At 50.9% G+C, this 27,521-nt stretch overlaps 1 protein-coding gene across 3 annotated transcripts; it reads right to left on the bottom strand.

Annotated features, from left to right (window-relative positions):
• Positions 1 to 209: 209 nt before the first annotated feature.
• MECR (mitochondrial trans-2-enoyl-CoA reductase) lies at positions 210 to 27,004 on the bottom strand. 3 transcript variants are annotated; one of them, XM_084787524.1, is made up of 10 exons: positions 26,784 to 27,004; positions 14,334 to 14,431; positions 13,296 to 13,427; positions 11,093 to 11,236; positions 8,257 to 8,359; positions 7,177 to 7,279; positions 5,961 to 6,034; positions 3,747 to 3,807; positions 3,536 to 3,608; positions 210 to 762 (listed from the first exon to the last, which is right to left on the bottom strand). In XM_084787524.1, exons 1-10 carry the CDS (start codon positions 26,957 to 26,959, stop codon positions 587 to 589), a joined length of 1,140 nt encoding a protein of 379 aa, XP_084643650.1. In that variant the 5' UTR covers positions 26,960 to 27,004; the 3' UTR covers positions 210 to 586. The 3 variants fall into 3 exon arrangements, with proteins under 3 accessions (XP_084643650.1, XP_084643652.1, XP_084643651.1); XM_084787526.1 differs by having other exon boundaries at positions 26,834 to 26,975; XM_084787525.1 differs by having other exon boundaries at positions 600 to 905.
• Between the last annotated feature and the right edge of the window lie 517 nt (positions 27,005 to 27,521).

The raw sequence follows: 27,521 nt of genomic DNA, 5'->3' as shown, positions 1-27,521 counted from the left end.
CAGTCTTGGTGTGTAGCCTAAGCTGGCTCCCTACGTGTGGCAACCCACCTGACCTAAGCCTCCCCATTACTGGAATTGCAGGTGTGTGTTACTCCCAGCTGTAAAATATTTAACAGTACTGATCTCGGCCTGGTTGAGGCAAATAACAACTCCCTCCCCAAGTTGTAAGAGCCAAAAATGTCCCTCTGGGGTTAAAAATGGCCCCTGGCTAAGAACCACAGGTGTAATGTTTATTCCCTCAGGTTCATCTGAAGTTCCCTGAAGGTGGCCTAGACACCTGAGATCCTGTGTCTCTTAAGCTTTAATGATCTCAGCCTGGCACTCACCTTCTGGGGAGCAGATCCTCTTGCCCTAGACAGAGCCACACACCGAGGGGAAGTTAGCCACTTTCCCTTTCTGCCAGACTGTAGGGCTCACACTGCTGAGGGCAGAGCGTGACTTCTGCACTTGGCAGGAATCTCTTAGCCTCTGCTTCGAGTGGTCAGGCTATGGGCAACGGGTGGAGAGGCAGGGCAGTGCTCTCTTATGGTTGGGAGGCAGCCCGCCCATGGCTTCCTCCACAGAGACGACCACTACTCTCCAGCCTTTATTCAGGAAGTCCAGGCATTATTAAGGACCCTAGGGCGGGCCTCCCTCCTAGTGAAAAGAGGCAGTGAGGAGCAGCAGCCTGGGAAAGGGGCCTCATGGAGGGGCTAGTAGCCAGCCAGTCCTGTCTCTCCTGCTTTCCTCCTGGTCCTCTGGGGGTAATCACATGGTGAGAATCTGTTTGGACGAAACAAAGGGCGTCATGGAGGCTTCCAAGGCCTGATGGTAGTCCTGCAGGGCAACCTCGGAACAGGCGGGGGCTGAGAGTTGTCCTTGGCGGATGAGGCTGCAGAGAGTGAGAATCAGCTCCTTGAACTCGTCTGCAGGAGGTAGAAGCAAGGTGCCACAGGTGAGGTCTAGTGAGATGACCCTAAGCCAATGAGACCTCAGAGCCTTGGCTTGTCCCCACCGGGGTCTGAGATGGTGAACATGAGACAGAAACATGCAGAGTGGTCCTAGGAAGTGTAGGGTGGGCAGTGACTACCCATCTCAGTGAGGGCTCAGATCCACAGGACAGGACTGTGGGGAGGGCAGCATAACTGAACTAGGAAAGCTGGAGGAGGCCAGAAAGGCAGAGGACCTGGCACACTGCGTGATAGCAAAAGGCCAGATGTGGAAAACTCTCCTTGACAGCCCTGAGCTTCCACTAGACTCCTCAGCTGAGGCAGCCACTATCCCTTCCTGGGCCTGTCTCTTGCTGAGGGCCAAACACAGTGTAGGAACAGAGGTGAAGGCTTTGGCTGAGAAGTGCTTTTCATAGAAATAAACTCAACCTTCAAATCTAGTCCTGCTTCCTAATGAAATCACAGTGGTGCAAGCCTTTACTCCTAGCTCTTGGGAGGCAGGTGCAGGTGGAGCTCTGAGTTCCAGGCTAGCCTGGTCTATATCGTGAGTTTCAGAACAGCCAGAGCTATGTAGTGATATAGTGAGACCCTGTCTTAAAACACACACACACACACACACACACACACACACACACACACACACACACGCTCGCGCTCTCTCTCTCTCTCTGTCTCTGTCTCTCTCTCTCTCTCTCTAACCAAAATCTACCATGCTGGCTCCCTAGTTATTTTCAAGGCAGCAGTATGAATTTAAAAAAAGGCTTCTTAGGCCTTTCGTAATCTGATCATTATCTGCCCTCTAACTTCTCAGTCCCAGACCAGCCCTGATGCTATAGGTGTCAGGACCTGCCCAGTGTAGTGGGTTCTCTCTTTTTAAATGTTTACTTTTGGTGTAGTGTAAGAACTTCTAAGTGTGTATAGGTGTAAGTGAGACCAACACACACTTATTGTGGTATCTTCCTTTAGTCATGTTTCTTTCTTTTTTTTTAAAGATGTATTTATTATTTTGTATACACTGCTCTGCCTTCATGTATACCTGCCAGACTGAAGAAGGCACCAGATCTCATTATAGATGGTTGTGAGCCACCATGTGATTACTGGGAATTGAATTCTTGAACGCATGACCTTTGGAAGAGCAGACAGTGCTCTTAACCTATGAGCCATCTCTCCCAGTCATGTTTCTTATTATTTCTTTTTCCTCCTCCTCTGCTTCTTCATCTTCATTTTTCAAGGCAGTGTTTCTCTATGTAGCTTTGTCTGTCCTGGAACTCATTCTGTAGATCAGGCTGTCCTTGAACTCAGAGATCCTCCTGACTCTGCCTCCTGAGTGCTGGGATTAAAGGCGCGCGCCACCAATGCCTGGCATGTTTCTATATACATACATACATACAATTTATGTCTTTATTTTATGTATGAGTGCTCTATCTGCATGCACACCTGCAGGCCAGAAGAAGGCATTAGAGGGTATAGATGGTTGTGAGCCACCATGTAGTTGCTGGGAATTGAACTCAGGACCTCCGCTGAGCCATCTCTCCAGCCCACATTTCTTACTTAGAGACAAGCTCTCACCATGTAGTGGTGAGTGCCCTGGAAGTCTCTATGTAGACCATGGAGACCCACCTGCCTCAGCCTTTCAAGTGCTGGGATTAAAAGTATGTGCCATCATTCTCAGGACCCCGCCCCCATTCAGGGTTTCTCTGCGTAATAGACCTGGTTGTCCTGGACTCACTTTGTAGATGAGGCTGGTTTCGAAACGCTTGCCTCTGCCTCCCGAGTGCTGGGACTAAAGGCGGGCACCACCATGCCTGGCTGGCACCTTTATTTCTGAGGCAGTCTCTTGCTGAGGCTGAAGCTGTCTGGTCTGGCTAGGCACGGCTACTCTCCCCTCCCCCTCTCTGCTGGACGAGCTTCTGCTCATGCCCCTTTTCTACCCCTGCCTCCTTCTCCTTTGGCCAACTCCATGTCATTCTTCATTCTTAGCTTTGGCTCTAACCTGGAGAGCTAGGCCCCAGCAGTCAGAGGGCCACCTGCTCACTCCGGCAGCCTCGTTCCTAAGATGGGATAGCTTTGCGTAACTGACTTAGTGGCTCTGAACTTCAGTTTTCTCCTCTGTCAAATGGCTCAAAAGAATTTAAATTCACAATGCTTAAGCTAAGGCAGAAATTCAGTGACTTACCCACAGTTCCCCATCTAGGGCAGGCCCATGCTGAAAGCACCACGTGAACTGTTTTTTTTTTTTTTTTTGTCTTTTGAAATAGCATCTAGCTGTATAACCCAGGATGACCTGGAACTCATAATCCTCCCACTGAGGCCTCTTGGGGGCTGGGATTACATGTGTATAGCATTGCACCTAGCCTGCTCTCTTTACTTGGCAGGCTTCCCCATGACCCCAGTCAGCTGCTCTCAACTGATCCATCTTACTAGACTCTGTGCCTAAGGACCAGCCAGGTGCACCCAGAAGTGATCTGCTGACTATGACTATAGTAAATGCTGTCCTTTATCCTGCTGTGAGGCTGAGGACTCAGTCACTGTAGGTTTTAGACGGCTGGTCACTCTGCAGCCATACCGTCCCGTGACCCTTGGTATTAAGGCCATCAGGCACTCACCTGGACTGTGGTTCTTCTTCCACTGTGACAACCAAAAGCCCCGAAGCTTGAGGTCCTTAAAAATGAGCAGGCTCTGTGGACACAGAAGGATGTGCTGGGGCTCTGGGGCTTAGAGCACTGCTTCAGGGATGGGTCCCCTGAGTTTACACAGCTGCAGTGCAAGGAAAGCAGCATCTGAGCCTGGTCGGCAGGCCTCGCCTCCCCAGCTTACCACAGAGGCGGTTACGGGCTGCTTGGCCATTCCCCCATAGGTCACCATGGTTCCTCCTGGCCTGCAGAGTCCAGAGAATGGAGAGGGGGTTCAGGCAAAGACAGAAAATATCATAGCCTAAGGTCCTCCAAGAGGAAGCCGCTAAGGTACTTACAAGAACCAATTCTGGCTCTTAAGAGTCCCTGGGGAGGTTAAGAAGAAACAAACAAACAAACAAACAAACAGCTTTTCAGTTTTAACCTCTGACTTAAAGAATTAGGAGGCAGGGACTTATACTGAAAATATCTTGTGTGCTTGGCAAGTGCCTTTAATCCCAGCCTGGAGAGGCAGAGGCAGTCTGATCCGATTGGAGGCAAGCCTGGTCTACATAGCAAGTTCCGGGCCTGCTAGGGTTCCAGTGAGACTGTCTTAAGCAAACAAGCAAGCAAATAACATATCTAGGCATGGGGGCAGAAGCCAACAGCCTCAGCACTTGGGAGGCTGAGGCAGGAGGATTAAGTTAAGTTCAAGGCCAGCTTCAGCTACAGGGAAATACCCTTCTCAAAACAAAGTCCAGGGGACATACATGCTTATGCTCCAGATGGCCAAGATGATGACCGAAGACTGGGAAACCATGTCTTCACCCCACCCAGGAAGGCTGTGGCTGTATGCTGCCTTCTGGATGGAAGAGCCAAGGCTAGCGTTAATCTGGGCTCTAGGAAAGTGTGACCTTGAGTGACGTAATGAAGATGGCTCAAGACTTGTCTCTTCATCTGTAAATGCTCACTAAAAGATCAGTGCTGGGATGGAGAGATGGCTCGGTGGTTAAGAGCACTGTCTGCTCTTCCAGAGGTCCTGAGTTCAATTCCTGGCAATCACATGGTGGCTCACAACCATCTATACTGGGGTCTGATGCCCTCTTCTGGCCTGCAGGTGTACATGCAGATAGAGCACTCATATACATAAATCAATAAATCTTAAAAACAAACAAACCGACAAAGACCAGTGCTATGAAGTAGCTCTTCAGCTGCAGGGTGATGTGGACAATGAAGGGGCCATGATCAGTGCCCTCTCCAGAAGGGCTGACACCCCTCTCCACAGTCAAACAGACACGACACAAATGCAATTATTTGGTTTTGTTTTTGAGGCAAGGTATTGTCATGTAGCCCAGGCTGGCATCTAAGTTGTAATCCTCCTGCCTCAGCTGAGATTCCAAGCAGGTGCCAACATGCCCAGCTGTAGTGTAATTTCTTTCTTTAAAAAAAATTTTTTTTTTGGAGACAGGGTTTCTCTGTGTTATCTTGGCTGTCCTGGACTTGTAGACCAGGCTGGCCTCGAACTCACAGCAATCTGCCTGCTTCTGCCTCCTGAGTGCTGCAATTAAAGGCGTGCGCCACCATGCCCGGCTCTCTCTTTTTAAAAAAAAATTGTTTATTTATTATTATATAGCGTTCTGCCCGCACGTGTGCCTGCATGCCAGAAGAGGGCGCCAGATGTCATTATAGATGGTTGTGAGTTATGTGGTTGCTGGGAATTGAACTCAGGACCTTTGGAAGAGCAGCCAGTGCTCTTAAGTGCTGAGCCATCTCTCCAGCCCTTCTAGTGTAATTTCTTATAGTGAGTTACTGAGGATAGCATGTGCTAGATTTATCCTTTGTTGCTGGGCCTGCTTCTTGAATCTTCTGGGAAGAAAACAAAAAAGACAGCTAAACAATTTCAAAGCCACTTAATTCAGACTGTGTGACCTTTTTTAAAAAAAAAGATTTATTTATTTATTATTTCTACAGTATCTGCCTGCATGTGTGCCTACCCACCAGAAGAGAGCACCAGATCTCATAATAGATGGTTGTGAACTACCATGTGGTTGCTGGAAATTGAACTCAGGACCTCTGGAAGAACAGACAGTGCTCTTAACCTCTGAGCCATCTCTCCAGCCCTGCCCCTTTTTTGTTTTGTTTTGAGACAGGGTTTCTCTGTGTAGCCCTGGCTGTCCTGGAATTCCTTTTGTAGACCAGGCTGGCCTTGAACTCAGAGATCTGCCTGCCTCTGCCTCCCAAGTGCTGGGATTAGAGGTGTGAGCCACCATGCCCGGCTAACTGTGACTTTTTAAGAGGCCCCCAGGTGATGACTCCTGGGTCCTGGGGGAGAAAAGGTTGGCCAGGCTTCTCATTGACAGGGCACAAGGGTGGGAAGTATAGGCCAGAGTGCCAGAGACCTGCATGTTGAGGGACTTACGCCAAGTGCCGCAGCAGCTCTGTGGAACTCTTCCCGCCAACACAATTGAGAGCCAGCCGCGGCAGGGGCAGGTCCTGCAAAGTAAGGAGCCACAGTGAGGGCGCTGCCTGCCGCGTGTGGGGTTTGAAGCTGCTACAAGCAGCACTTTGAAGATCAAATGCTGAGTCAGCAAGAGAAGGAAACGGAGTGTGGGTGACTTCTGGGCTGGCTCTTGTTATCTGTCTGGGAAGGGCTTTAGCAGCTCCATCCCGCTGTCCATCCCGGGATGATGGGAAGCACAGACAGGGAGCATCTGTTCAGAGTCAAGGAACACAAGTTTACAGGTGATGTGCTCACCTCCCCTGGCGGCAATGCTCTCCAGGGCAAACTGTTCTCCACAGCAGGACTTTGGTCCTTCCGCATAGTGAAGAAAGCCTCAGAGCGCATCTGCTCACCTATGGGGCTGCTGGAGTGGGCGCTCTAGAAAGGCATGGGCTTTGAGTTCAGAGCAACGGGGTCCAGCCTCACCACTTAGTGATGACGCAGTTCTGAGGCAGTGCCTTCTCATCTATGCAGCATCTGTGTCAGCTATCTTCTAGAGCTTTCCTGAGGAATAGCTGGAGGCTTAGGAAATGGAGCTTCTCTCCTTCCTTCTCTTCCATGCCTTCACCCAGCTCTGATTCCCACCTGCCATCCGGCTTGATGGGGAACACCATGTTTAAAACCTCGCTTTCCTCATGTCTGTCTGCTTCTGGGCACTCGCTGTCCCCAGGCTACAGCTGGGTGGGCTTTACCCAGAAGAGAAGGTGATTTGCAGAGCAGAGCAAGGAGCCAGCACCCAGATTTCCCAGTTTCAAGGAGATAGCATGAGATGGGGGGGGGGGGGAGGGGGCGGGGAGTGTTTTTAGCTGGGTTTGTTGGTCTTTATTTTAAAAATTTTTAAAGACTTCTTTTGTTTTGTGTGTGTGTTTGTATGTGTAAACGTTAATGTTTTGCCTGCGGGTTTGTCTCTGTGCTGTGTGTGTGTGTGTGTGTGTGTGTGTGTGCGCGCGCGCGTGTGCGCGTGCGTGTGTGTCTGGTGCCCATGGAGATCAGAGGAGGGTGTCAGATCCCTTGGAACTGGAGTTATGGCTGGTTGGGAGCCACAATGTGGGTGCTGGGACTCAAACCAGGGTCCTCTGCAAGAGCAGCAGTGCTCTTAACTGCTTGAGTGCCTCTCCAGCCCCTGGCTGGGTACCTTGAAGATGGCTTTTGTCTCGGGCATCCTTAGCTCCTCCTCTGTGAGGACATAGTCAGCTCCCAGTTCCTTCAGTCTGTCAGTCAGCTTTTGGATGTCAGGTCTGGAAACCAAACACAATCAGAGGCCTCGGTCACAGTGGCTATGTTCCCTCCCTCAAGCTCCCAGAACCCTCTGCCACAGCCCTGAGAACACATGTTTTGAGGCCTGGGACTGAGGTTAAGCCAGATCTTAAGCAGGGGCCGTCCACATACTTTAATTGTATTGCACTAGCTCTTGCCTCACTTTCCTACTGGCCATGCCTCCCTGGACAGAGCCAGGCTGGGAGATAATCTGAAAACCCTGTCAGAGCCCAGTGCTACAGTTCTGTGCCCAGGAAGGAGCCATTCTACCCCCTAGTTCTCCGTGGACACCACTTTCTTTCCTCTTGCTCTCCAGGGCACTGCAGGGTGTCATGCAAACACTCCAGTACGCAGTGGCCCTGGACTCTGGCCCAGGCACACAGAATTACTTCATCGTCACCACCGCAGAGGCAGAGGCCGAGGTAAGTCCTGACCCTGGAAAGAACAGACTCAAGGCCACACCGGAGCTCACTGAGGCTTAAAGGGGCTGGAGGGGACAACGGGAAGAAAGGAAGTCTGTTACTGACTTGCTGTGTCTTCCCGAGCAAGCTGCTTCCTCTCTCGGAAACTTCAGCTTCCTCATCTGTAAAAGAGAGATCACAAGCCTGCCCCACCTCCTTCACAGCTGAGTTTAGTGCACAAACGCAAGCAACAGGGCTAGAGAGTTTGGAGAACTGTACAACTCAAGACTTTCCCAAATGGGAACTGTGGTGTCGAAGGTCGGAGTTATCCTAAGCCAAGTCTCTGACACTCCTGACTGTTGAGTAAGGACCACCTCTCCCTCCTTCTGTCATCTCTCTGTCTCCCCAGCACATCATCTGCCCGTGGAATGCTTGCGCTTCAGCAGCCAGCCGCTCATGCTTGTGCAAGGGCGCCACCTGGTGGAGACGTGGGTACGCACAGGGACACGAGGGGGAAAGGCCTACTTTCTAATATAGGTTTGGCTTCCCCTGTGTACCTGTCTCGGACCACATTGATGGTCTTTAGGCGAAGGGCTGAGGCGATCTGGATGACTGCTTGCCCCACTCCACTGTTGGACGCATTCTGGATGACAGAGTCGCCTGTGGAAGAGACCCAAGTCAAGCGCTGCAAACCAGCGGGCTCCCAGCTTGGGTTTCTAGGAGGGATCCAGGACCCAGCAGTGGAGCTTTCTCAGGCCCTGATCTATCACTCACTGTTACCTCCATATGTTCCACATCTCACCACACCCACAATGCTTCAGAGAACTTGGCCACTCTGACCATGGTTCAGACCCTGCTGTGTGACTGATCTTGAGTATCTTTTGTGTCCTCTGGTCTCTGCTTGGGCCATTTGGTTGCTTGCTTATTTAGTCATTCACATTTCTTTGTGTGTATGTGTGGGTCAGAGGACAGCTGGCAGGAGTAGGTTCTCCCTTCTCCCACATAGGCTCAGGGACTGAACTCAGCTGTCAGCCTCGGTGGTAAGCACCTGTGCCGGCTGAGTCATCTCGCTGCCCCACACTAAGTTTGGAGTGCGTTTCTTCCATTTTAAGTTCTGCTCACTGCAGCTTCCTTCATCAAGTCCAGAGGACTCTGGTATCTCATCAATGGTCAGACCGTAACCGTGTCCCATACTCAGCTGTGCACAGGTCCATGTCTATCAATTCCCTATAGACCTGGGGAGGCCATACTTTATTCCCTTTATTTAGTAATGGTACACTTGAAATAGATGTGAGCCATACTGGGGAAACGACCAGCTCCAGAGCCCTACAGGATGCTGGCTTTTGCCTTGTGGTGCTAGGGATGGAACCGAGGGCCTTGAGCACGCCAAGAGAGCAGTTATCGCTGAGCTGTACCCTCTCCCCTAGAGAATGAGTGTGGTCAAAGTCCAGGCTTAGCCTTGCAATTCAGCAGTGGAGAGGCAGTGGGGTGCACTGGGGAGTGTGTGTGTGTGTGGTCTGGCAGATAACGGAGCTGGGTGTGCATCCTGCTTCCCTGATTGCTGTAACTAATCGAGGCAGCCCACATCACATCCGCCTAGAGCTTCAGTGTGTCTTAGAGAACAGGAGGCCCGAGAGCACTTACCAGAGCATCTCAGACTGAAGCCAAATGAGCAGGAAGATGCTCTTTCTGTTGACTGGGAAACGCTGTCTGGTTTTGAAAGGCAGCAGGAGGCAGTGGCGAATGGGCTGCAGCTAGTGGCAGACTCCTAGATCAAGGATGCTCATCTGCCTTGGCCAGGGCTCTGACCTGTCCCTACTAGTGCATTCTCAGCCAGCTGTGTAGGCTGACAGTAGCGTTGACTTGTTTCAGTTTGAGTTGAGTTCAGGAACACAGAACAGTAACAAAGACAGTGTAGGCAAGTACTTGGCTGCCAAGCTTTGGTTTCCATTATCCGTGTTCATACATGTCTGCGTTCTAGAGGACAGTGTGACATTTACTCTTCCTTTGAGACAGGTCACAGATTTGTTTGGCCTCATCAGCCCTAAGGCTGCAAAGTGGAGAGGTGGCTGCCGGCACTCACAGTGGGTGTTGTTAGAAGGCCTGGCTCTGCCAAGCACAGAGCTGCCCTAATCAGGAGTGACCTCAGGAGCAGAACATGAGATGAGGGCCCAGTGCTGGCTGTACCAGGGATCCAGCAGAAGTCTCTCCTCATTCCTGGTTTTCTCCACCAAAGACACCTAAGACTCCCTGTCACGGCTGAGAGCCGTGGTCAGTGGTATCTAATTCTATCATAGTCCAGGAGCTCTTGGCCTCAAGGCCTCAGTTTCCTTGCTGGCAGGAAAGAAGGATGGTAGGTGATTTCTCAAGCCCTGTGTGCAGAGAGCTCCCCCACACAGTGGGAGGGTGGGGCTGGGCTGGGGGCAGAGATGAGGGGTAGGGTGATTGCTTGGCGTGCCCAGGCCCGGATTCTAATCCTAGAACTGTAAACAAACCAAACCAAACCCCTCAAAAGCAACAAAATCAAGCCGGCCAGTCTTCTGACTTCGGGGTTAACTCTGCAGTGTGTGTATGAGGAACCTGAGGGGATCCCCAGCAGGACCGGGGCTGGACTGCTCACAGCAGCAACAGGCTCCCATGGGCTCTGCCTCGGGCCTGTCTTGCTGTCCCATTCCTGAAGAAATGCCCCAATGCCTCCTCAGTCTTTGCCTTTGGAGTGACACTTGTGCTGAGCAGCTTCATGCAGTAGCACACCTCACTGATGAAGAGGACCAACCCTGTCATGACCCACGAGTCTCCAGCACCCCTCACTTCCCATCTTATGGGTGAGCAGTGATGTCGGTGGTGAACTCGCACGGCTGGTGGAGGTGAAGCCTGGTCCACCTTGACTGTCTGCCTGGGGCTTGAGTCCTTCATCACTTACAGGCCCCTCTACCCTGCTCTAAAGATGCACGCCACAGGGAGGAGGCCTGCACAGGCGCTCATGCGGGTGGAAGTGCTGAGCGGAACCATTACCACCGACTTCAGCATTTTATTGAAAACAGTGACTGTGTTGGTCTCCCTGGCTTTGTGTCCCCAAAGCTTAGCACAGCTCAACACATTTTCGCTGGGTGACAGCATTCTAGCCCCACCTTGGGGTGGGGGTGGGGGTGGGGGGAAGAGGGGAAATGTGACCAGTACTTCTCACAGTGTGTCCTCTGAGTGTTTTCCAGGAACCCATTGACATCTTTTTACCCTAGAGCAGTAAGACTTACCCAGGTTAGAGCCTGTCACTGCCCCAGGGACCCCTCCCTCCGTCATGTGTGCCACTTAGTTTCCAAGTCCTTTGAGCCGAGATTTGGTGCACCCTGGAGGAAAGACCTGGGTTTGCTTCCCCAGTTTGCAGGCTCCTACCTGGCTGCAGCTGTTCAAAGTCCACCAGCATCCTGTAGGCTGTGCAGGGGTTAACACCTAGGGTGGCAGCACTCCGGAGAGGGATGTCCTTAGGGACGCTGATCAGTGCTCCCTCACTGAACACGGCCTCGGTCCGCCAGGTTCCTGAGGCAGGATGAGGCGGGGTGGTGAGGGAGGAGCCCCTGCACACCCAACCCCAGGCCACCCTTCTCGGCACAAGGGCCCTGAGGAGGCCCTTCGAGGAGCGCTTGGAGGGAAGAGAAACGCTCGTGGTGTCCCATCCTCATGACAGTTACATGCAAAGTGATGTACACTAATGACGCTAGTTTAATTTAGGCTGTGAGTCACAGCCCACGAGTCCTGACAGAGTACAGTGGGACACGCAGGAGAAAGGGCTCCACTGGACTCGCTCTCCCTTTGGGTTTGAATCTGAGCACATTTGCTTCCTCAGCATTAGCGCCTCACGAGCCACTGGCCTGGGTGGATACTGCCTGCCACCCCCTTGGGCAAGGCACCAGGGAATCCGGGGAGGTGAACTCTAAAAAGGTCAACTCAAGATTCAAATGCTAGACTTTCCATATATGGCACCCTTAAATGCATGCCATTGTTTTGTAGAAATGAACAAACAAAGAAGACTGGGGCCTCAAACTGATGCCAAAGATAAAGGGTAAATTAATGGCAATAAGTGTAGTGAGGTGCCCACCCTGGCCAACAGCTGGGGGCAGGGGGGAAGGCTAAATGCTAAATGGTAAACCTAGATAGTTGATTCAGTTAGCTATCTGCTATCTCAGACACCTACTGTTTGGGACACATAACAGGCTTTATCACCTTAAAGTTAAAAACTAGAAGAAACAGGGCCTGGAGACATGGCTCCAAGTTAAGAGCATTGGCTGCTCTTCAAGATGACCTTGCCTCACTTCCCAGCACACACATTAGGGCTCACTCACAACCTTTATAACTTCAGTTCCAAGAGGACCAGACGCCCTCTTCTGGCCTCTGAGGGCACTGCACACTTGTGGTACTCAAATGTATATGCGGGCATATACTAAACTTTATATACTCAGCATTTACTAAACTTGAAAAATCTTTTAAAAGGTGGGTGTGGTGGCGCACACTTTTAATCCCACACTTGGCAGCTAGGGGCAGGTGGATTCAATCTGAGGCCAGCCTGGTTTACACTGTCTCAGGGGGAAAAAAAGCCAACAGAAACAAAATGTGGGTTAATTATTTCTTCAGCTTGCCTAAGAAGATGAAGCTGTTTTCAGATCCCAGGCTCATTTCATCCTGGGCAGAAAGCAGTTCTCACACTCACCTTAATCAAGGCCTCAATAGACAAAGCTGAGAGGCACCAGTCCTCCGCTTCGCTGGTGTGGTGTGCGCACTATCTTCCTACCTCTACTAAAGCTCTCTTATCCTTTTCTTTGGTCTCTCCTTCACCCTCTCGGGGAGGCGTCGCTAACCTTAGGCCACCTCACTCATCCTCGGGAACACTACCTGCTTGTGGCTGCCATGAAGGTCCATTTGGATAATGGACGTGCCTTGAAAACACAAGGACTGGAAAGCAGGACACTAATGACTCCTTTCCATAGATACACCAAATGCTAGCCTCAGCTTGGCTCCTCTGGGCCATACCCCGTGAGGCCCCACCCCATTTCTGGAACCTTCTTTCTCATTATGTAACCTCTCCCATAGGCAAATCCTCTGCTGGGGCTTCTCTGGATTTTCCGTTTCCCAAACTCACCCTGATATTTGCTTGCTTTGCTTCTTCCACAGGAAATGCCTTTTGGCTCATCTCTGCCTAAACAACTTCCACCAACAACCTGCTCTAATGGACTCTCTTACACAGTCTTGCTTGAATTCAAACATCTCTGTCTGTCTCATGGACGTGCATTTGGAGCAGCCACAATTATTTCTGCTTTCTGTGGCCTTGGGGTACTCCCTCTTTTGAGGTGCTGCCCGACACTTCAGTCAGATTGGAGCCTTCTGGAGGCAAGGAGATGTACACACAGGCATGGCCCTCCAGAGTACAACAAACAGGACTTGGACGCTTCTGGCTCAACTCCACACTGTTGGAGGCAGGCCTATTAACTTAACAGTGAATCCTGCACTGCTTAGTGACACTGAGCCAGTGGGGGTGCAGCTGCAGGGTGGATGCACTAGCATGCGGAAGAAGGCGTGGCTGCTCACACCTGGGGGCGCTCACCCAAACCAGCATTTGCTGGGATCACCCAGTCTCCTGGCTTCAGTCCAGACACGCTGCTGCCCACTGCTATCACCTGCCCAACACCTTCGTTCCCTCCGACAGCAGGCAGCTTGGGAAGGAGGCCGTAGTTCCCTGGGAGAGAAGAATTCAGAGGGTAAAGGGGGTCGCTTGGATAAAAGTGTCACCCATGGACTTGGGGATCTGAATGCTTGACCCTGAGCTGGTGGCACTTTTGGGGGAAGTTTAGGAGGCATGGTCTTGCTGAGAAAGTGTGCCACTGAGGTTGGGATTCAGTCTTTAAAGTGTGTGCCATTCTTAGTGCTCGCTCTGTGTTTTGGGTTCAAGATGTGAGCCTTCGCCGGGCAGTGGTGGTGCATGCCGGTAATCCCAGCACTCGGGAGGCAGAGACAGGTGGATCGCTGTGAGTTTGAGGCCAGCCTGGTCTACAAAGTGAGTCTAGGATAGCCAAGGCTACACAGAGAAACCCTGTCTCAAAAAAAAAAAAAAAAAAAAAAAAAGAGACGTGAGCCTTCTGCTTCCTGCTCCTGCTGCCCGCACCCTGCCTCTGGAACCACACGCCCAAACAAACTTTCTTCTGTAAGTGCTTTGGTTGGGTGTTTTACTGTGGCCTCAGAAAAGTAACCAGTCACACTGCGAGGATAGGCTGAGACTCTGGAGGGCCTAGACTTTGGGGTCAGTCACATGAGCTCAGCAGGGCCCTGCTCTCCCTAGCTGGCCACCTAACAAGGCCCTGGCCTTCTGCTTGACTGCTGGAGCTAGTGCTTGTTGGGTACATGCTTACCATGTCCAGCATGCCAGAAGCTCTCCAGAGGGGTGGGCTCTACCACTACTGCAGTTCTCCCAACTCACAGAGCCTCATGCTCAGAGGTTGTCCGGAGAGGGGCTGACACTGTGTGCCCACAGCTCCTCTAGGGGACAGCCGCTGCTAGTCCTGAGAGCTTCATACCCTGCCCGAGGAGGAGTGGGAAGGAGGCAGCTGCTGAGCCAGTTACCACAAGCTCCAGAAACCAAGGTTACCTTGGATCATATTTATGTCGGATGGATTGATAGGGGCTGCCAGCATTCTCACGTGGACGTCAGATCCTTCCACAGCGGTGAGCTCCAGGTTCTTCAGTCTAAGCACAAAGCCACAGAAAGACGTTGTCAGTAGCCGAGACTAAGTGTCTTCTGTCCAAATGTCTCCCCATAATAGGTCAGCAGCTGTGGAGCCCAGCAATCTGGTTCTGATGGAAATGAGGTGCCTCGAGGACCAGCAGCATACGGGCTCACACCAGCTCAGCGGATTATGCTTGGTGGCCTCTTAGTGCCACTGCTCAGTTGGGGACAGAAGCGTTAGTGAACCTCTGTGGCCTGGCCGTAGGTTCCCCAGAACCTGCTTGGTTCTAAGAACCATGCAGTGTACTCAGTGTTAATACAGCTGCTGCTGTCAGACCAGTGTCACCAGGTGAGGGTACCCCAAGTGGTTCTTCCAAACAGGCACAGCTGGGAAACTCTGGGTCAGCCCTGTCCACCCATGTGTTGTTCTGTTTGCTCCAACATGCATGGGCAGAGGAGACACTTCCCTTGGCTGCAGAAGGTGACGCAATGGCAAGAGAACCTCTGTATCTATAAAATGTCTCTGCTGACTGTGACTCCCACCCAGGGAGATGGCCCTTCTGGGTCGGGGTCCTGGTCTGCTAGAAAGGATGGGGGGCAGGGGTGGAAACCTTGGCGTCAAGCTCTACCACAAGGTGGCTGCACGCCATGAGCACATTTCTTCTCTGCACTAGGCTACTTTGTGATGAAGGTTTGAACTGTCTTCCTCCTAGCAGCTTTCAAGGTTCCTGCGCAAGCACGGCCTTCAGCACTCACATAAAAGCCTGGAACTCCAGGGCTGGAGGCAAGGTAGGGAAAAGCAGATCCTGGGCTCACGGTTAGTCAGTCAGTCTAACGGAAATGTAAGCTCTAAGTTCAGTGCGAGGCCTTGTCTCAAACACGAAGAAACACTGAGGAAGATGCCCCAGTGTCAACCATTAGCTTCTACACATGCCTGCATAGACTAGCTGACACGTGGTACAAGCACACACATGGAGACCCCACACATGTAAAAAGACCTGCCAGGGGACTTTGAGGGAACTTTTGTTATATAAAAGTTTTAGTTTTTGGGGTGGGTATAGTGGTATACCCTTTCCCAGCACCTAGGAGTCTGACACAAGGGCATGGTGAGCTGGAGTCCAGCCTGGGCTATGCGGTGAGACCTTGCCTCAAAACGTATAATGTGTATGACTGTTTGCCTATGTGTATGTATGTGTAGCACACGTGTGTCTGCCTATGGAGCCAGGAGAGGACACTGGGTCCTCTCAAACTAGACCCATCATGTGGGTCCTCTGCAAGAGCAGCCCGTGTTCTTGGCTGCTGAGTCATCTCTCCAGTCCCAAGATAAATGTTCTTTATTATTTTACTTTAAAAATTATCTGTACGTCTGTCTGTGCATCTCAGGAGAGGTGTCTGGGGAGGCCAGAGGTGTTGGATCCCCTGGTGCTGGAGTTACAGGCATTTGTGTGCTGCTTAATATTGGTGCTGGGAACAAACCTGGGTCCTTGTGAGAGAAGTCTGCACTCTGAACCATAAAATCATCATCTCTGCAGAGGCCATGGAGGGGTGCTTACTGGCTTGCTCAGCCTGCTCTCTTATAGCACCCAGGACCACCTGCCCAGAGGCGGCACTACCCACAATGAGCTGGGCCCTCCCACAGCAGTCACTAACTAAGGAAATGCCCTAAAGGTTTGCCTGCCTATAGCTTGAGCTTATGGGCATTTTTTCACCTCTCAGATGATTATAGCTTGTTTCACTTGACATATAAGCAGCCAGCAGAGCTGCTGAATAGACAGCACTTACCACTGCATTATACCAGAGAGTCCCTGTTGTTGGGGGATGGATTTGTGCACTGTGTATTCAAATGCTGATTTCTGTACCAAGACATCTGGTTGCAGTCCAGTCAGTATTTCTGTACCTAGCGATCTGGTCATGAGGCTGGACTTCTGATTGCAGGGATGGGTCCCAGATGGGGACAGGAGAGAGAGGGTTGCCATGAGAGAGAGGTCATGAAGGAGTCACCATGAGGACACAGATGAAAAAGGAACAGCCAGAGTGAGACCAAGATGGCAGGTAATGGGCCATGTGGCTGGGAAGTGGGCCAGACCAGCAGTCAGGCTAGAATAGATGAGTGTCTGCCCAGCTATAGTGCTCGAAGCTTATTAATAAATATAATAGGTCTCCATGTCACTATTTGGGAGCTAGAGCGAGCATACAAAGCACTTAATTTTACACCCTGTGACTTTTCAATGACTGCAAACTCCTTTCCTTTCCTGAAACAAAGCTTCAGGTCTGCAATACTTCTCTGCCCAAATATATCTACAAAGTAATAATTTTCCTAATTTTTACTTAGCAGAATCATATAACTGTCAATCAGAGGCTCCCAGCTTGGCGCCACAGTATCCTCACACTAAGCTGAGGTAATCCACTGGCCTCCACCCGAAAGCTCACCTTTTTAATTAGACCCGAGGCATGATCTTAGGCTAAAAGTGTGATTTCCCCTGAAATAATGTTTATACTAATAGTAACAACAGAGGCAGATTCTCCCCCCACCCCCAGGCTCTGTGCTGAGAGCTTTACAACTTCTGTGAGGGATGTGTAACAGGCCACGCACATTAGGAGGGAGCACAGTTCCCAGAGATTCTTTGTCGTTGTTGTTTTGTTTTTCGAGACAGGGTCTCTCTTTGTTAGCCTTGGCTGTCCTGGATTTACTTTGTAGACCAGGCTGGCCTCGAACTCACAGGGACCCGCCTGCCTCTGCCTCCTGAGTGCTGGGATTAAAGGCGTGTGCCACCACGCCTGGCTCTCCTGGAGATTCTAAAGTGCACACTGTGAGTCAAAGCTGATCCTGTTTACGTGGGTGTACACCAACATGTAGACATGAGTTTGGGAATCCTGGGAGCCTACAAGAACCTCCGAGAATCTGGGGAACACAAGCTAGGAACCCCTGGGCTGTCAGGATCCCATTTAAAACAAAACAAACAAAACAGGTCTCACTATGATTAAGAACTGCTAAGAAATTAAAAAAAAAAACTTGCCTCAGAAAATGATTAACTAGGAAGGAGTGGGAAACCAGGGACAGAAGAAAAGGCTTTGCAAAAGAAAGGTAGTACTAAGAATTTCTCGTGTGTGTGTGTGTGTGTGTGTGTGTGTGTGTGTGTGTGTGTCCGTGTCCCCCTTACAATAATAACTGCTGCTTACAGTGTTCTGCAGCCAGGCTCCCTGCCAAGCGCTTTATAGGCCAGATTCCACCCTATTTCAATAGCTTGCAGATCATTGTTCTGCTTTTATAGCCCAGGAACAAAAGCTCAGAAGAGGTAAATAACTCACTCAGGCTGCTAACAGTGGTGGGTGGTTGATCTGATCTGAACCTGGTGGTCAGATGTTAAAAGCAGCCACCTAGTAAGCAGCAGACTCCAAACCGAGTGGTGAAAGAAGCCCTGGCCTGGCCTGGCCTGGCGACTGAGCCTCGCTGTATCAGCCTGAGGGACAGGAAAGGGTGGCTAGCATTGCCAGGGCCTCCCTGTAGACCTCATGGGGAGGCCATCAGTGAGGTGTCTCTGGGACTCTATGTATTACATCCGTATCCCAAAGAAAATTCCAGCCCTGGGCAAGTGGGCTTTTTCCACTAGCTGCCTCTTCATGTTATCCCTACCGCTGCTCCTGCATCCTGACAGATAATCAGACTTTTCCTGTAAGCTGGCAAAGCCCCGGAGCTCAAGCTGCTTAGACTCAGCTTTTCTTTTTTTTTTTCCCCTTGCACATTTTCCCACACACTCCTCCCTCAGTCAAGAATTTCATTTCCACTCCGTGAAATGAAAAATGCAATTCAGCCTTAAAGACCCAGCTCAAACTTTACTTCCTCTAAGATGTTTTATGACCCTCTTCCTGGGACTGGCCATGGTCACTTACTTAGCTTTTTTGTTATGCAGCAGGGGTGACACCACTTAAGATCATCTCATGGAAGTTTCGTGTGTTTTAGTTTATGAAGTCTTTTTTTTTGTTTTGTTTGTTTTTCAAGACAGAGTTTTTCTGTGTGTAGCCCTGGCTGTCCTGGAACTCACTCTGTAAACCAGCCTGGTCTTGAATTCAGACATCCCCCTGCCTCTGCCTCCCAAGTGCTGGGATTAAAGGTGTGCACCACCACCAGCTCCATGCGCTTTTTAAAAAAAACATTTATTAATTTATTAATTTATTTATTATTATGTATACAGTGTTCTGCCTGCACGCCAGAAGAGGACATCAGATCACTGGCTGGTCTTCCAAAGGTCCTAAGTTCAATTCCCAGCAACCACATGGTGGCTCACAACTATCTATAATGAGATCTGGTGCCCACTTCTGGTGTGCACACATACATGTAAATAGAACATTGTGTACATAATAAATAAACAAATCTTAAAAAAAGAAAGAAAGACGCAAGCCTTGTTCTTAGCCATCCTGGGCTATTCTCCTAGGAGGCTTTAGCTTTCCCCGAGATTCAGTACATCTGGGAGACCCTGACGGCCAATCCCCTTTCTAAGAGTCAGCACCCTGGCACCATAAAGGCTCTGAGAAGTCCTGCAGTAAAGGAAGCCCGGAGGCTTGGTCCAGCTGCCCTGACTGGAAGGTGATTTTCACAGACCAGCCAACCTCGGAATAGCAGGTAGGACACTGGACTACAAACTCTCCCTGGGCTTGTTTTGCTCCTGGAAAGCCGAGCAGAGATTTGCAGAGGAGAGCAGAAATGTAGGTAGGGCCGGGCCAGGCCGGGCAGGATTAGAGTCTGGGAAGTGGAAGCTGCACACACCGGTGGTTGGTGGTGGGAGGCCTGATACTTGCTCCCCACCTGGGGTGAGCTGTGTTGGTCCAGCTGCATCTCATCAGGGAGACTGGCCCCAGCCTGCCCCCGTGGAATGCCATCAATACCACAGACGCGGCTGTTCCTTCAGGCAGCTCTAACAGTGTCGTCAAGGATACGGCTGCTGAGACACGAAGGAACACAGGACTGGGTCTGAATTCCAGGAGCTGGCCCTTCAGTGCATTGATAGCAATTCTTGTCCCATTTCTGCCTTTCAAGTTCACCAAGGGACGGCTGTGTTGCAGAGCTCAAATGAGGCACCCAAACACAACGGGGCTAGATTGCGAGTCACCTCCCCAGCCTGTTCATATCTTTCCCCCGTGAGTCTGATGACGGCGCCAGGCAACTCCGAGGGCTGCCACTGTCTCAATTGACAGATTCCAGGCTGGATAAGGTCACAATGGCTCCTTTGAGGCTGAGGCTGTACACCTGTGATGCCATATGAAGTACAAGGGAAATAAAAGCAGGCAGAAGAAAGAGCCTTTTGAGAGGGAAAAAAAAAAAAAAGAGCCCAGTCCCCTGCGGACTGGCTCATTTCTATCTGCTGGGTAAGGTAGACACTGGCCAGCTCTGCAAAACGTTCTTTCCTGCCTTCCATGTTTAATTAGCAACCATTTGTTCTTATCTTTCATTTTTCACTTCATCACTGCAAATAATTTCAGACAGACCCAACTGAGAGAGTGTGTCACTGACTAGAGACCTCTCCGTCTGCTCAGCATGTGAGCCAGGAATGTGTGCCCTCATGTATCACTGGGCAAAGGTGACCGGCACCTCCTGTGGCTCTCCTGAGTCTGCATGTGGTCCTTGTGATCAACAGCTGCCTTCTGTGGCTTTGAGAAGTGCCTGGGATGCTGGGACTTTATAGCAGGAGGGAGGTTCCTCGGCTCCTGACCTGACAGGGAGTACGAGTGGCCTTAGCTGGTGGAGATCTAGAGGGGTCCTGGACTCTTAGGGACCTGAGCACTCTGTCACTCATTGGCCTTGCTGGGCCTCTGTTGGCTTTTGTGCCTCAGGCAATCCTGCCCACCTTCAACTTGGGACTCATCTTTTGGTCTATCAAACATAATTTCTGCCAACACACACACACACACACACACAGTCTTTTTCTTTGAAGGTCTCAGTATGTTGCCCAGCCTAACCTTTAACTCCTGGGCTCATGAAAGTCTCCTGCCTCAGCATCTCAAGACGCTGGAGCAGGTAGTCCAGTGGTGCTAGACTCTCACAGAACTGTCATGATGACCAGAGAAGCGAAGAGCTGTTTCTCAGTTTCCATGGTGCAGTGCTGTGCTGAGAGGCATTAGCTACAGTTCAGACCAGAACGTCCCTGTGCTAGAGGTTTGGTGGCCGGGGCACTGTGGGTAAGAGGTGGAGCCCTGGGGTAGGTCTTCAGGCCTTTCCTCTCTAGCTCAGGCTAAGGTGCATGCACGGCTTCGGTGTACACCCCTACCCAGAAGCAATGGCGCTAGTCATCGGCTACTAAATGAAGTCCAACGATTTCCTAAGCTGTCTCATGCGTGTGTTGGGACAGAAAGCGACTCACTACAAGGCCTCATCTTGAAAGAGTGCTGTTTGGGGGAGAATGGGCTATGTCTTAGTTAGGGTTTCCATTGCTGTTCTATTTTATAGCAACTCTTGTAAAAGAAAACATGTGATTGGGGGCTGGCTTACAGTTTCAGAGGGTCAGTCCATTGTTATAACGGCAAGAAGCATGGCAGCATGCAGGCACAGTGCTGGAGAAGCAGCTGAGAGTTCTACATCTTGATCCAAAGGCAGCAGGAGACTGTGTGCCACACCGGGTGTAGCTTGAGCATACATAAGACCTCAAAGCCCGCCTCTACGGTGACACATTTTCTCCAACAAGGCCATACCTACTAATAGTGCCACTCCCTATGGGCCAAGCATTCAAACACAGGAGTCTATGGGGCCATACTAATTCAAACCTCCGCAGGCTATAAAAGCATTGTAGATTTTGAGGTACACAGAAGAGGGAGTTGTAAGCGTCTATTGTTGGCATGGAAACTGCGGGATAGCATGCATCCCCACTGCTGATCTTGGCCAGGAGAAGGGATTGCAGTGATTTCTCCACTTTAGTCCTCAGTGCCAGAGGAAGGACTGAAGTGTGGACCACTGCTCTTGCACGTGGTCCTCAACGAAACATCTCAAGCTAGTACGGATTTGTCATCTGTTCATCTGCTTCCAAAATGAAGGCCCTTCCGACTGCGTGAGTGGGAAAGGTCTCGCAGCATGTAATGGGACAGATGGGAATGTGACTTGGAGCCACACACAGAGTGACAGCACCTCCCTTGCAGAGGCTCAGGGCGTAGGAAAACTCCTAACCTACTGTGGGATTCAATGTGCCTGCCACATTTCGCCTCTGGGGCAACCTAGGAGGAAGCCAGGGCAGTGGGGCAGGACATGGACTCCAGTGCGAGCGTGATTCCCATGACCTTGGCTTAATCTCCCCTGGGTCAGTTCTTACACAGCTCCCTCCCAGGGGGCACTAGGCCACGGGGCCCTCAGGGCTTCTGCACTCGCAGCCTCTTTTGCTTAGGACATTCCTCTCACACGGCCATCACTCCATCTCCAGTGGGGCTTAGACAAGAGAAAGGGACTAGGCACGCCTCTTCTGCATATCCATTACACTGTGAATCTATCACAGCACCTGCTCTGCTGGGCTACCGTGGCCCCACTCCTGGGCTAGCCTGGGGACAGACATATTAATCACTTGCCTCTGAATCTCCAGGGCCCAGCACCTACCTGCCCCTCAAAGAACTGGTGCTGGCTAGTTTCCTGTATCAGTGAGCATTATGTCCACTCCCTTCATCTTTGACTATGGAAAAGAGCCCTCAACAGAGCTCCAAACCAAAATGCCAATTAAAAAAAAAAAAGGTAATATGATTCTGGTTTAAGAACCAAGTTATCTGTAGAGTTTAAAATGACACTGGCATCAGGTGTAGAAAGAACTCTAAGAATAAATAGCGTCCCGTAATGAGAGTGCATTACTAACATAACCCAGGCCCCGGAATTCCACCTGGCTTCAGTCAGAAAGGTATGTAGCAAAGGGTTCCCAGTGTGGGCTCGTCTTGCAGCTCGCAGGTGAGAAGCTACAGTTAGGGTGCAGGGGGTTTCTTTTGGTGTTTTGAGACCGCACCTCACATTGCCCAGGTTAGCTTTGAACTCAGAATGTATCAAACTCCTGATGCTCCTGCCTCCGCTTGGAGGGTTCAGATTACAGGTGTGAGCAACCACACCAGCTGGACGCAGGAGCTGGAAAGAGGGCAGAGACTGGACTCTCCTGGACCCCAGGGCAGGCCTGCCCTTCTCACCAAGAACAAGAAACTCAGGGCCACTCAATGACCTGTAATTTCACTTTCTCTTCTAAGCTATCATGCTTTTTTTGTTTTTGTTTCTTTGGTTTTTTGAGACAGGGTTTCTTTGTGTAGTCCTGTAGTTTTGTAGACCAGGCTGGCCTCAAACTCACATAGATCTGCCTGCCTCTCTCCCTCCCAGTGCTGGGACTAAAGGTATGTGCCACCATGCCTGGCTCATAATCTTAATTTTAAACTCTGTCTCTTCCTGAAAAGACTTTTGAGATGCCTGTAACTGCTTCAGCCTTCATCTGTACTAGGGACACCTCCAACTCCCATGAAATACTTTAAGAAGAAGGAACATTCGAGGCTGTCCTTTGGGCAAGAGCCTTTCAATCCTTTCAAGGCTGTTTCCTCATCTGCTAAAACCGGAGAGTGAACCAAGCTGGATGATGTTGACTCGTGAGGCCTAGGACTGAACTCAGGACCCTGTGCATGCTAGGCAAGGCTACCACACTGAGCTACACGCCCAGTCCCATTCGAAGAGCATCGCAGAGGACTTTGCACATGCTTGCTACTTGGCGTGCGAGTTATTTTCGCATTAGCACTTTGAGAACAACAAAGTTCTGAGGGACTGCTCTGCAGGATGGGGGAGGAATGGGGGGATGTGGGGAGGAGGAAAGAAAGGGACACCTCAGTCTCCAGACCTCTGTGGTACAGGAGCTGAAACTCTGCACAGAGAACAAGGGCTACGGCCACCTCCGAAATGTCCAGAATACTGCAGTCTGAAGCTCCCAGAGCACAGGCCCACACAGTACAAGATACCCCTGTCTGGGAAGCGTTGCTTGGATTTTGGGGAGTTTCATGACCCGACCGGTCACCAGATCCAGACAAGCCCAGCGAGTAGGATGTGAAAAGAACACTTGAGTCTCTGGCGCCTGTGGCCACTGTGAATCTCACACAGGACTACAAAGGGCATCTTGGTCACTGGCCTCGGCCCACATGCCAAGCTGCCTGAATCTGGGTCAGAAGGGAAGGTCGCTCCAGACCAGGGACAGTTCCTACTGTCTGTCGACCCATAGGCATTGCTTCTCAACACTGGCTGGGCAGCAGGCACCTGGGGGCCTTGCAGAGCTTAAATAAGCGGCCACCTTAGACCTACTAACAACTTCAGAGGCGGAGCCCAGAAATAGCTTCCAGGTGTAGCACAGGTGACTGACTGACCGAGCTGTACAAGTGTCCTGCTCTGAATTTGGGGCGGGGCTGGGGGAGGGGCGGAAAATGACAGCATCTACACAGAAGACAAAAGCAGCTGTCCTTTTTTGCCTCGAGGCCTCTGCAGACAGACTGGTCTGTTCCAGTGTCCTTGGTTCTCTAACAGGAAACCAATCTGAAAGCCACTGCACACAGCTGCTTAACCACCCCAGGCCTTTTCCTCATCACCTCAGGAGAACTCAATAAAAGGTGCACTTCTTAATGAAATGGGCTTCGGGGTGAGCGAGCGTGACGGGAGCAGTTGTTTCGTAGCAGGCCTGTGAGAGAGACACAAACGTCACGCCTTTGGCAGCAGCGCCACACTGCTCTCATGTTGGGTCCATTAGGAGCCCTGCTTCTAGGTCTTTTATCAGCTCACTGCAGCAAAAATCTTCAGGGAACTGTCGTCCTCGGCATGATTTATTGCCGATGAGCAAAACACAACTTTGGGCTGGTGGGAAGGAAGCCTCGGCGGCAGAGGTGCTAGCACGGATCTGATGACCCGAGTTCGATCCCTAGACCCCTAAAGACGGCAGGAGAGAACTGATTCCTGAGAGCTGCCCTCTGACACCCCACCCCCCATCCTGTACACACACTCCTAAAACCAAGTAAGTTTGATCTTCCACAAGCCGTCAACCTCTTGAGCCCCCTATGCCTAGGATAGTATCCTTTCCTAAAATTCTGCTGGATCTTATTTCATAATTTCTGCATGTGAATTGCCAAGTAATAAATGCTACATGTAACCTGCCAGTCAAGTCAAAAGAGCCGTTACGGTTGCCTGGAGTAGGGCTAAGGCGAAAGCACCAATTTGGCAATTAGGCTACTTGGAGTCAGCTCTTTGCCCTAACTTGGCTTAGTGTAATGTTTGGGCAAGTTTGCTTGGTTCTCCGGGCCACTTCACAAACCCAGCATACAGGGCTAAGAGTGAGCAAATGTCCTCCACAAACAAGCACTTGCACACTTGGCTGTAGTGTCTTTCTAACTCCCTGATCCTCAGCAAAGAGAACTGTCATAATGGTTTACGTACAGGCGAGGTGCTTTGACAGGCAGAGTGGAGCATCAGGTAAGTTCAAGGTTGTGTGCCATCGGGCCGCACCCACCTTTCAAGCCATTTAAAAGAGCAGTGGACCAGCAATTACAATTCCTTCAGAAGCTGAGGCGAGAGGTCCCCTAGTTCCAGGCCAGCCCGGGCAACACAAGGACACCTTGTCTGAGGGGAGAGGAAGAAAGAGGAGCTATAGCTGTGGAGAACACACCTGTCATCCCAGCCTTGTCAAAGTGGGGGTGGGGGTGGGGGTGTAGACTTGGAGTAGCAGGCCTTTAATCCCAGCATTTGGGAGGCAGAGGCAGACAAGCCAGGGCTGCTACAACAAAAGAGCCCCCCTCCCAAAAGAATTAGAAGCAGGCACCTCTGGTCCTAGTGCTGGGGACTGGGGGTTGTCCGAGGCAGGAAGATCACTATATGTTCCAGATCAGCCAAGTCTGCTCAACCAGTCCCAGGCTAGCCAGGACTATACAGGGAGACAGACCGTGAGAAGGAAAGAGAAAACAGGACTAAGAAGATGCATGTTGGTAAACCCAAATGGTCTTTCTGTTTCGGTTTTGAGGCAGGGTATCAATATGTAGTTCAGACTGGCCTTAAATCCACAAACTTCCTGCCTTAGCGAGAGTTGGGACTACAGTCACACACCATCATGTGCAGCCCTTAAATTGTATCTGAGTTTTAATTTTTAAAAAAATGTATTTTACTGTGTGTGCGTGCTTTGACACAAAGGCTCATTATTGAAGCCCATGCTGGTCTCAAACTCATAACCCTTTTCCCTCAGTGTGCTGCGGGATTATGAAACAACTTTAAAATTTTTTTTTGTTTATTAATTATGTATACAGTGTTCTTTCTGTCTGCATATAGACCTGAAGGCCAGAAGATAGCACCAGGTCTCCTTATAGATGGTTGTAAACCACCATGTGGTTGCTGGGAATTGAACTCATGACCTTTGGAAGAGCAGCCAGTGCTCTTAACCTCTAAGCCACCTCTCCAGCCCTACAACTTCCTTTTTTACATATAATTTATTTACTTTGTTTGCACTGGTGTCTTGCCTGCATGTGTGTCTGTGAGAAGGTGTCAGATCCTCTGGAACTGGAGTTTCAAACAGTTGGGAGCCGCCATGTGGGTGCCGGGATTTGAACTCAGGACCTCTGGTAGAACAGCCAGTGCTCTTAACCACGGAGCTAGCTCTCCAGCCCGAAAACAACTTTTTGTTTGTTTTGAGCCAGCTTCTCTCTCTACAGTCCTGGCTGTCCTGTAACTATGTAGACTAGACTGGCCTTGAACTCCGTCTCCCTAGTGCTGGAATTAAACGCGTGCACCTGGTACCAACTCGGCTTTAAACAACTCTTTAATAACTAGCGTAAAATGCTTACTGGTGTGATGGAAGGGAGCTCACAGGAGAAAGGGGCCAGCAGTGAATTCCACCATCTATTCCAATCACTAGCCTTATCACTTTGGACAAGTCCCTCGGCCTCTGTGAAATGCAAACAATAACCTACTACCTATTTAAAAACAGGAGTAGAATTTAGGTAGGCTGTCTGACCGTATGTTCAAATTCCTATTCTCAATGGCCGGGCGACTTTGGGCACGCGTTAATTTTAACTTTCTTATGCCTCGTTTTTTTTTTTTTTTCTCATCTGCAAAATGGGAATAGATCCAAAAAAACTACCCTCGAACGTTGCCGAGACAAGCAATCGAAAGCATCCACTCAGAAGAATGATGCTCGCCACAATCCTCGAACCAGTATGATCAATAAACTCTGGCCTTCACCCTTGCACCTGTGCCTCGCCGGTCTTCGGCCACCGGGAAGCACCGGTGTCGAGCTAGCAAGCGCGCCCTGGGATTCGGCGTCTGTCGAACGGCAAAGTGCTAGTCCTCGGCCGCCGCCCGCCTTAAAATCTCCAGGAAGCCCAGTTTCCCTCCCCGGTGTCGGCGCCAACTCTTACTGGATGACCTTGGCTGGATCCCCATGGTTGCCATAGACCAGCGCCCGCACCTGGGATGGCTCAGAGAAAGCGGAGTAGGAGGAAGCCGTCTGGCTGCGGCGGCGCCAAGCCTCACGGAGACTCACAAGCAGAGGCTCCGGGGCTCGCGCCCCTGTCAGTCGCCTGCAGACCAACATGCTGCTTCCAGCACTGGCAAAAACCGGCGCGCCTGGCTACGTCATCCGTCCGCGACCGCAACCCGCGCCCCGCCCCATTCCTGGCTCCGCCCCCTCAGTTTTAAAGAGGCCCTTTGCTTTCTCCGCCCCAGTAGTGATGGGGGGGGGGGGGGGAACCGCTCCGTCCCGGCATTGGGGTCAGGATTAGGATGGTGTAGGAGTTTGAGGGACCTGGAGAAGAAGTTGCAGAGGCAGCCAAAGCAGCCTTCTTAACGAAGAGAATCTGGGACTGGCCTAGAGCTGTGCCTGTTGCCTACCGTGTGGTGTTTCGTTCGTTAGTGTGTATGCTAGCGTGCTGGATTGCAGTTTCAAGAAAGGGAGGACTCTGTGAGGAAGGCAGGGTGGGGCTTTTGAGGAAGCGCTGTTGGAGCCAGCCTTTTCGGCTCCGAATCTAGGTGCATGGAAATCATCTGAGGTTCCAATTTAAGCCTACTGGTTTAGGGTCATGGGAGAGATACGTGGTCCAAAAGTATACATCCTCACAAGTGTCCCCCCCCCCCCCCCCCCAGAGTATGATGATGTG

This window comes from Acomys minous (assembly GCF_964271855.1).
Source record: "Acomys minous genome assembly, chromosome: 6".
Taxonomy (NCBI): Eukaryota; Metazoa; Chordata; class Mammalia; order Rodentia; family Muridae; genus Acomys; species Acomys minous.
The sequence above is the reverse complement of the archived record's forward strand: the minus strand, read 5'-3'. Positions and strand labels throughout refer to the sequence as shown.

What these genes read in the sequence shown, in the direction of transcription:
- MECR (XM_084787524.1), bottom strand. Translation starts at nt 26,959, where the DNA reads ATGTTGGTCTGCAGGCGACTGACAGGGGCGCGAGCCCCGGAGCCTCTG. An exon ending in AGACAAAAGCCATCTTCAAG is followed by an intron (nt 6,035 to 7,176) that starts GTACCCAGCCAG and finishes CTTACTTTGCAG; the next exon opens with GACCTGCCCCTGCCGCGGCT. An exon ending in GAGCTGCTGCGGCACTTGGC is followed by an intron (nt 3,808 to 5,960) that starts GTAAGTCCCTCA and finishes TGGACTCTGCAG; the next exon opens with GCCAGGAGGAACCATGGTGA.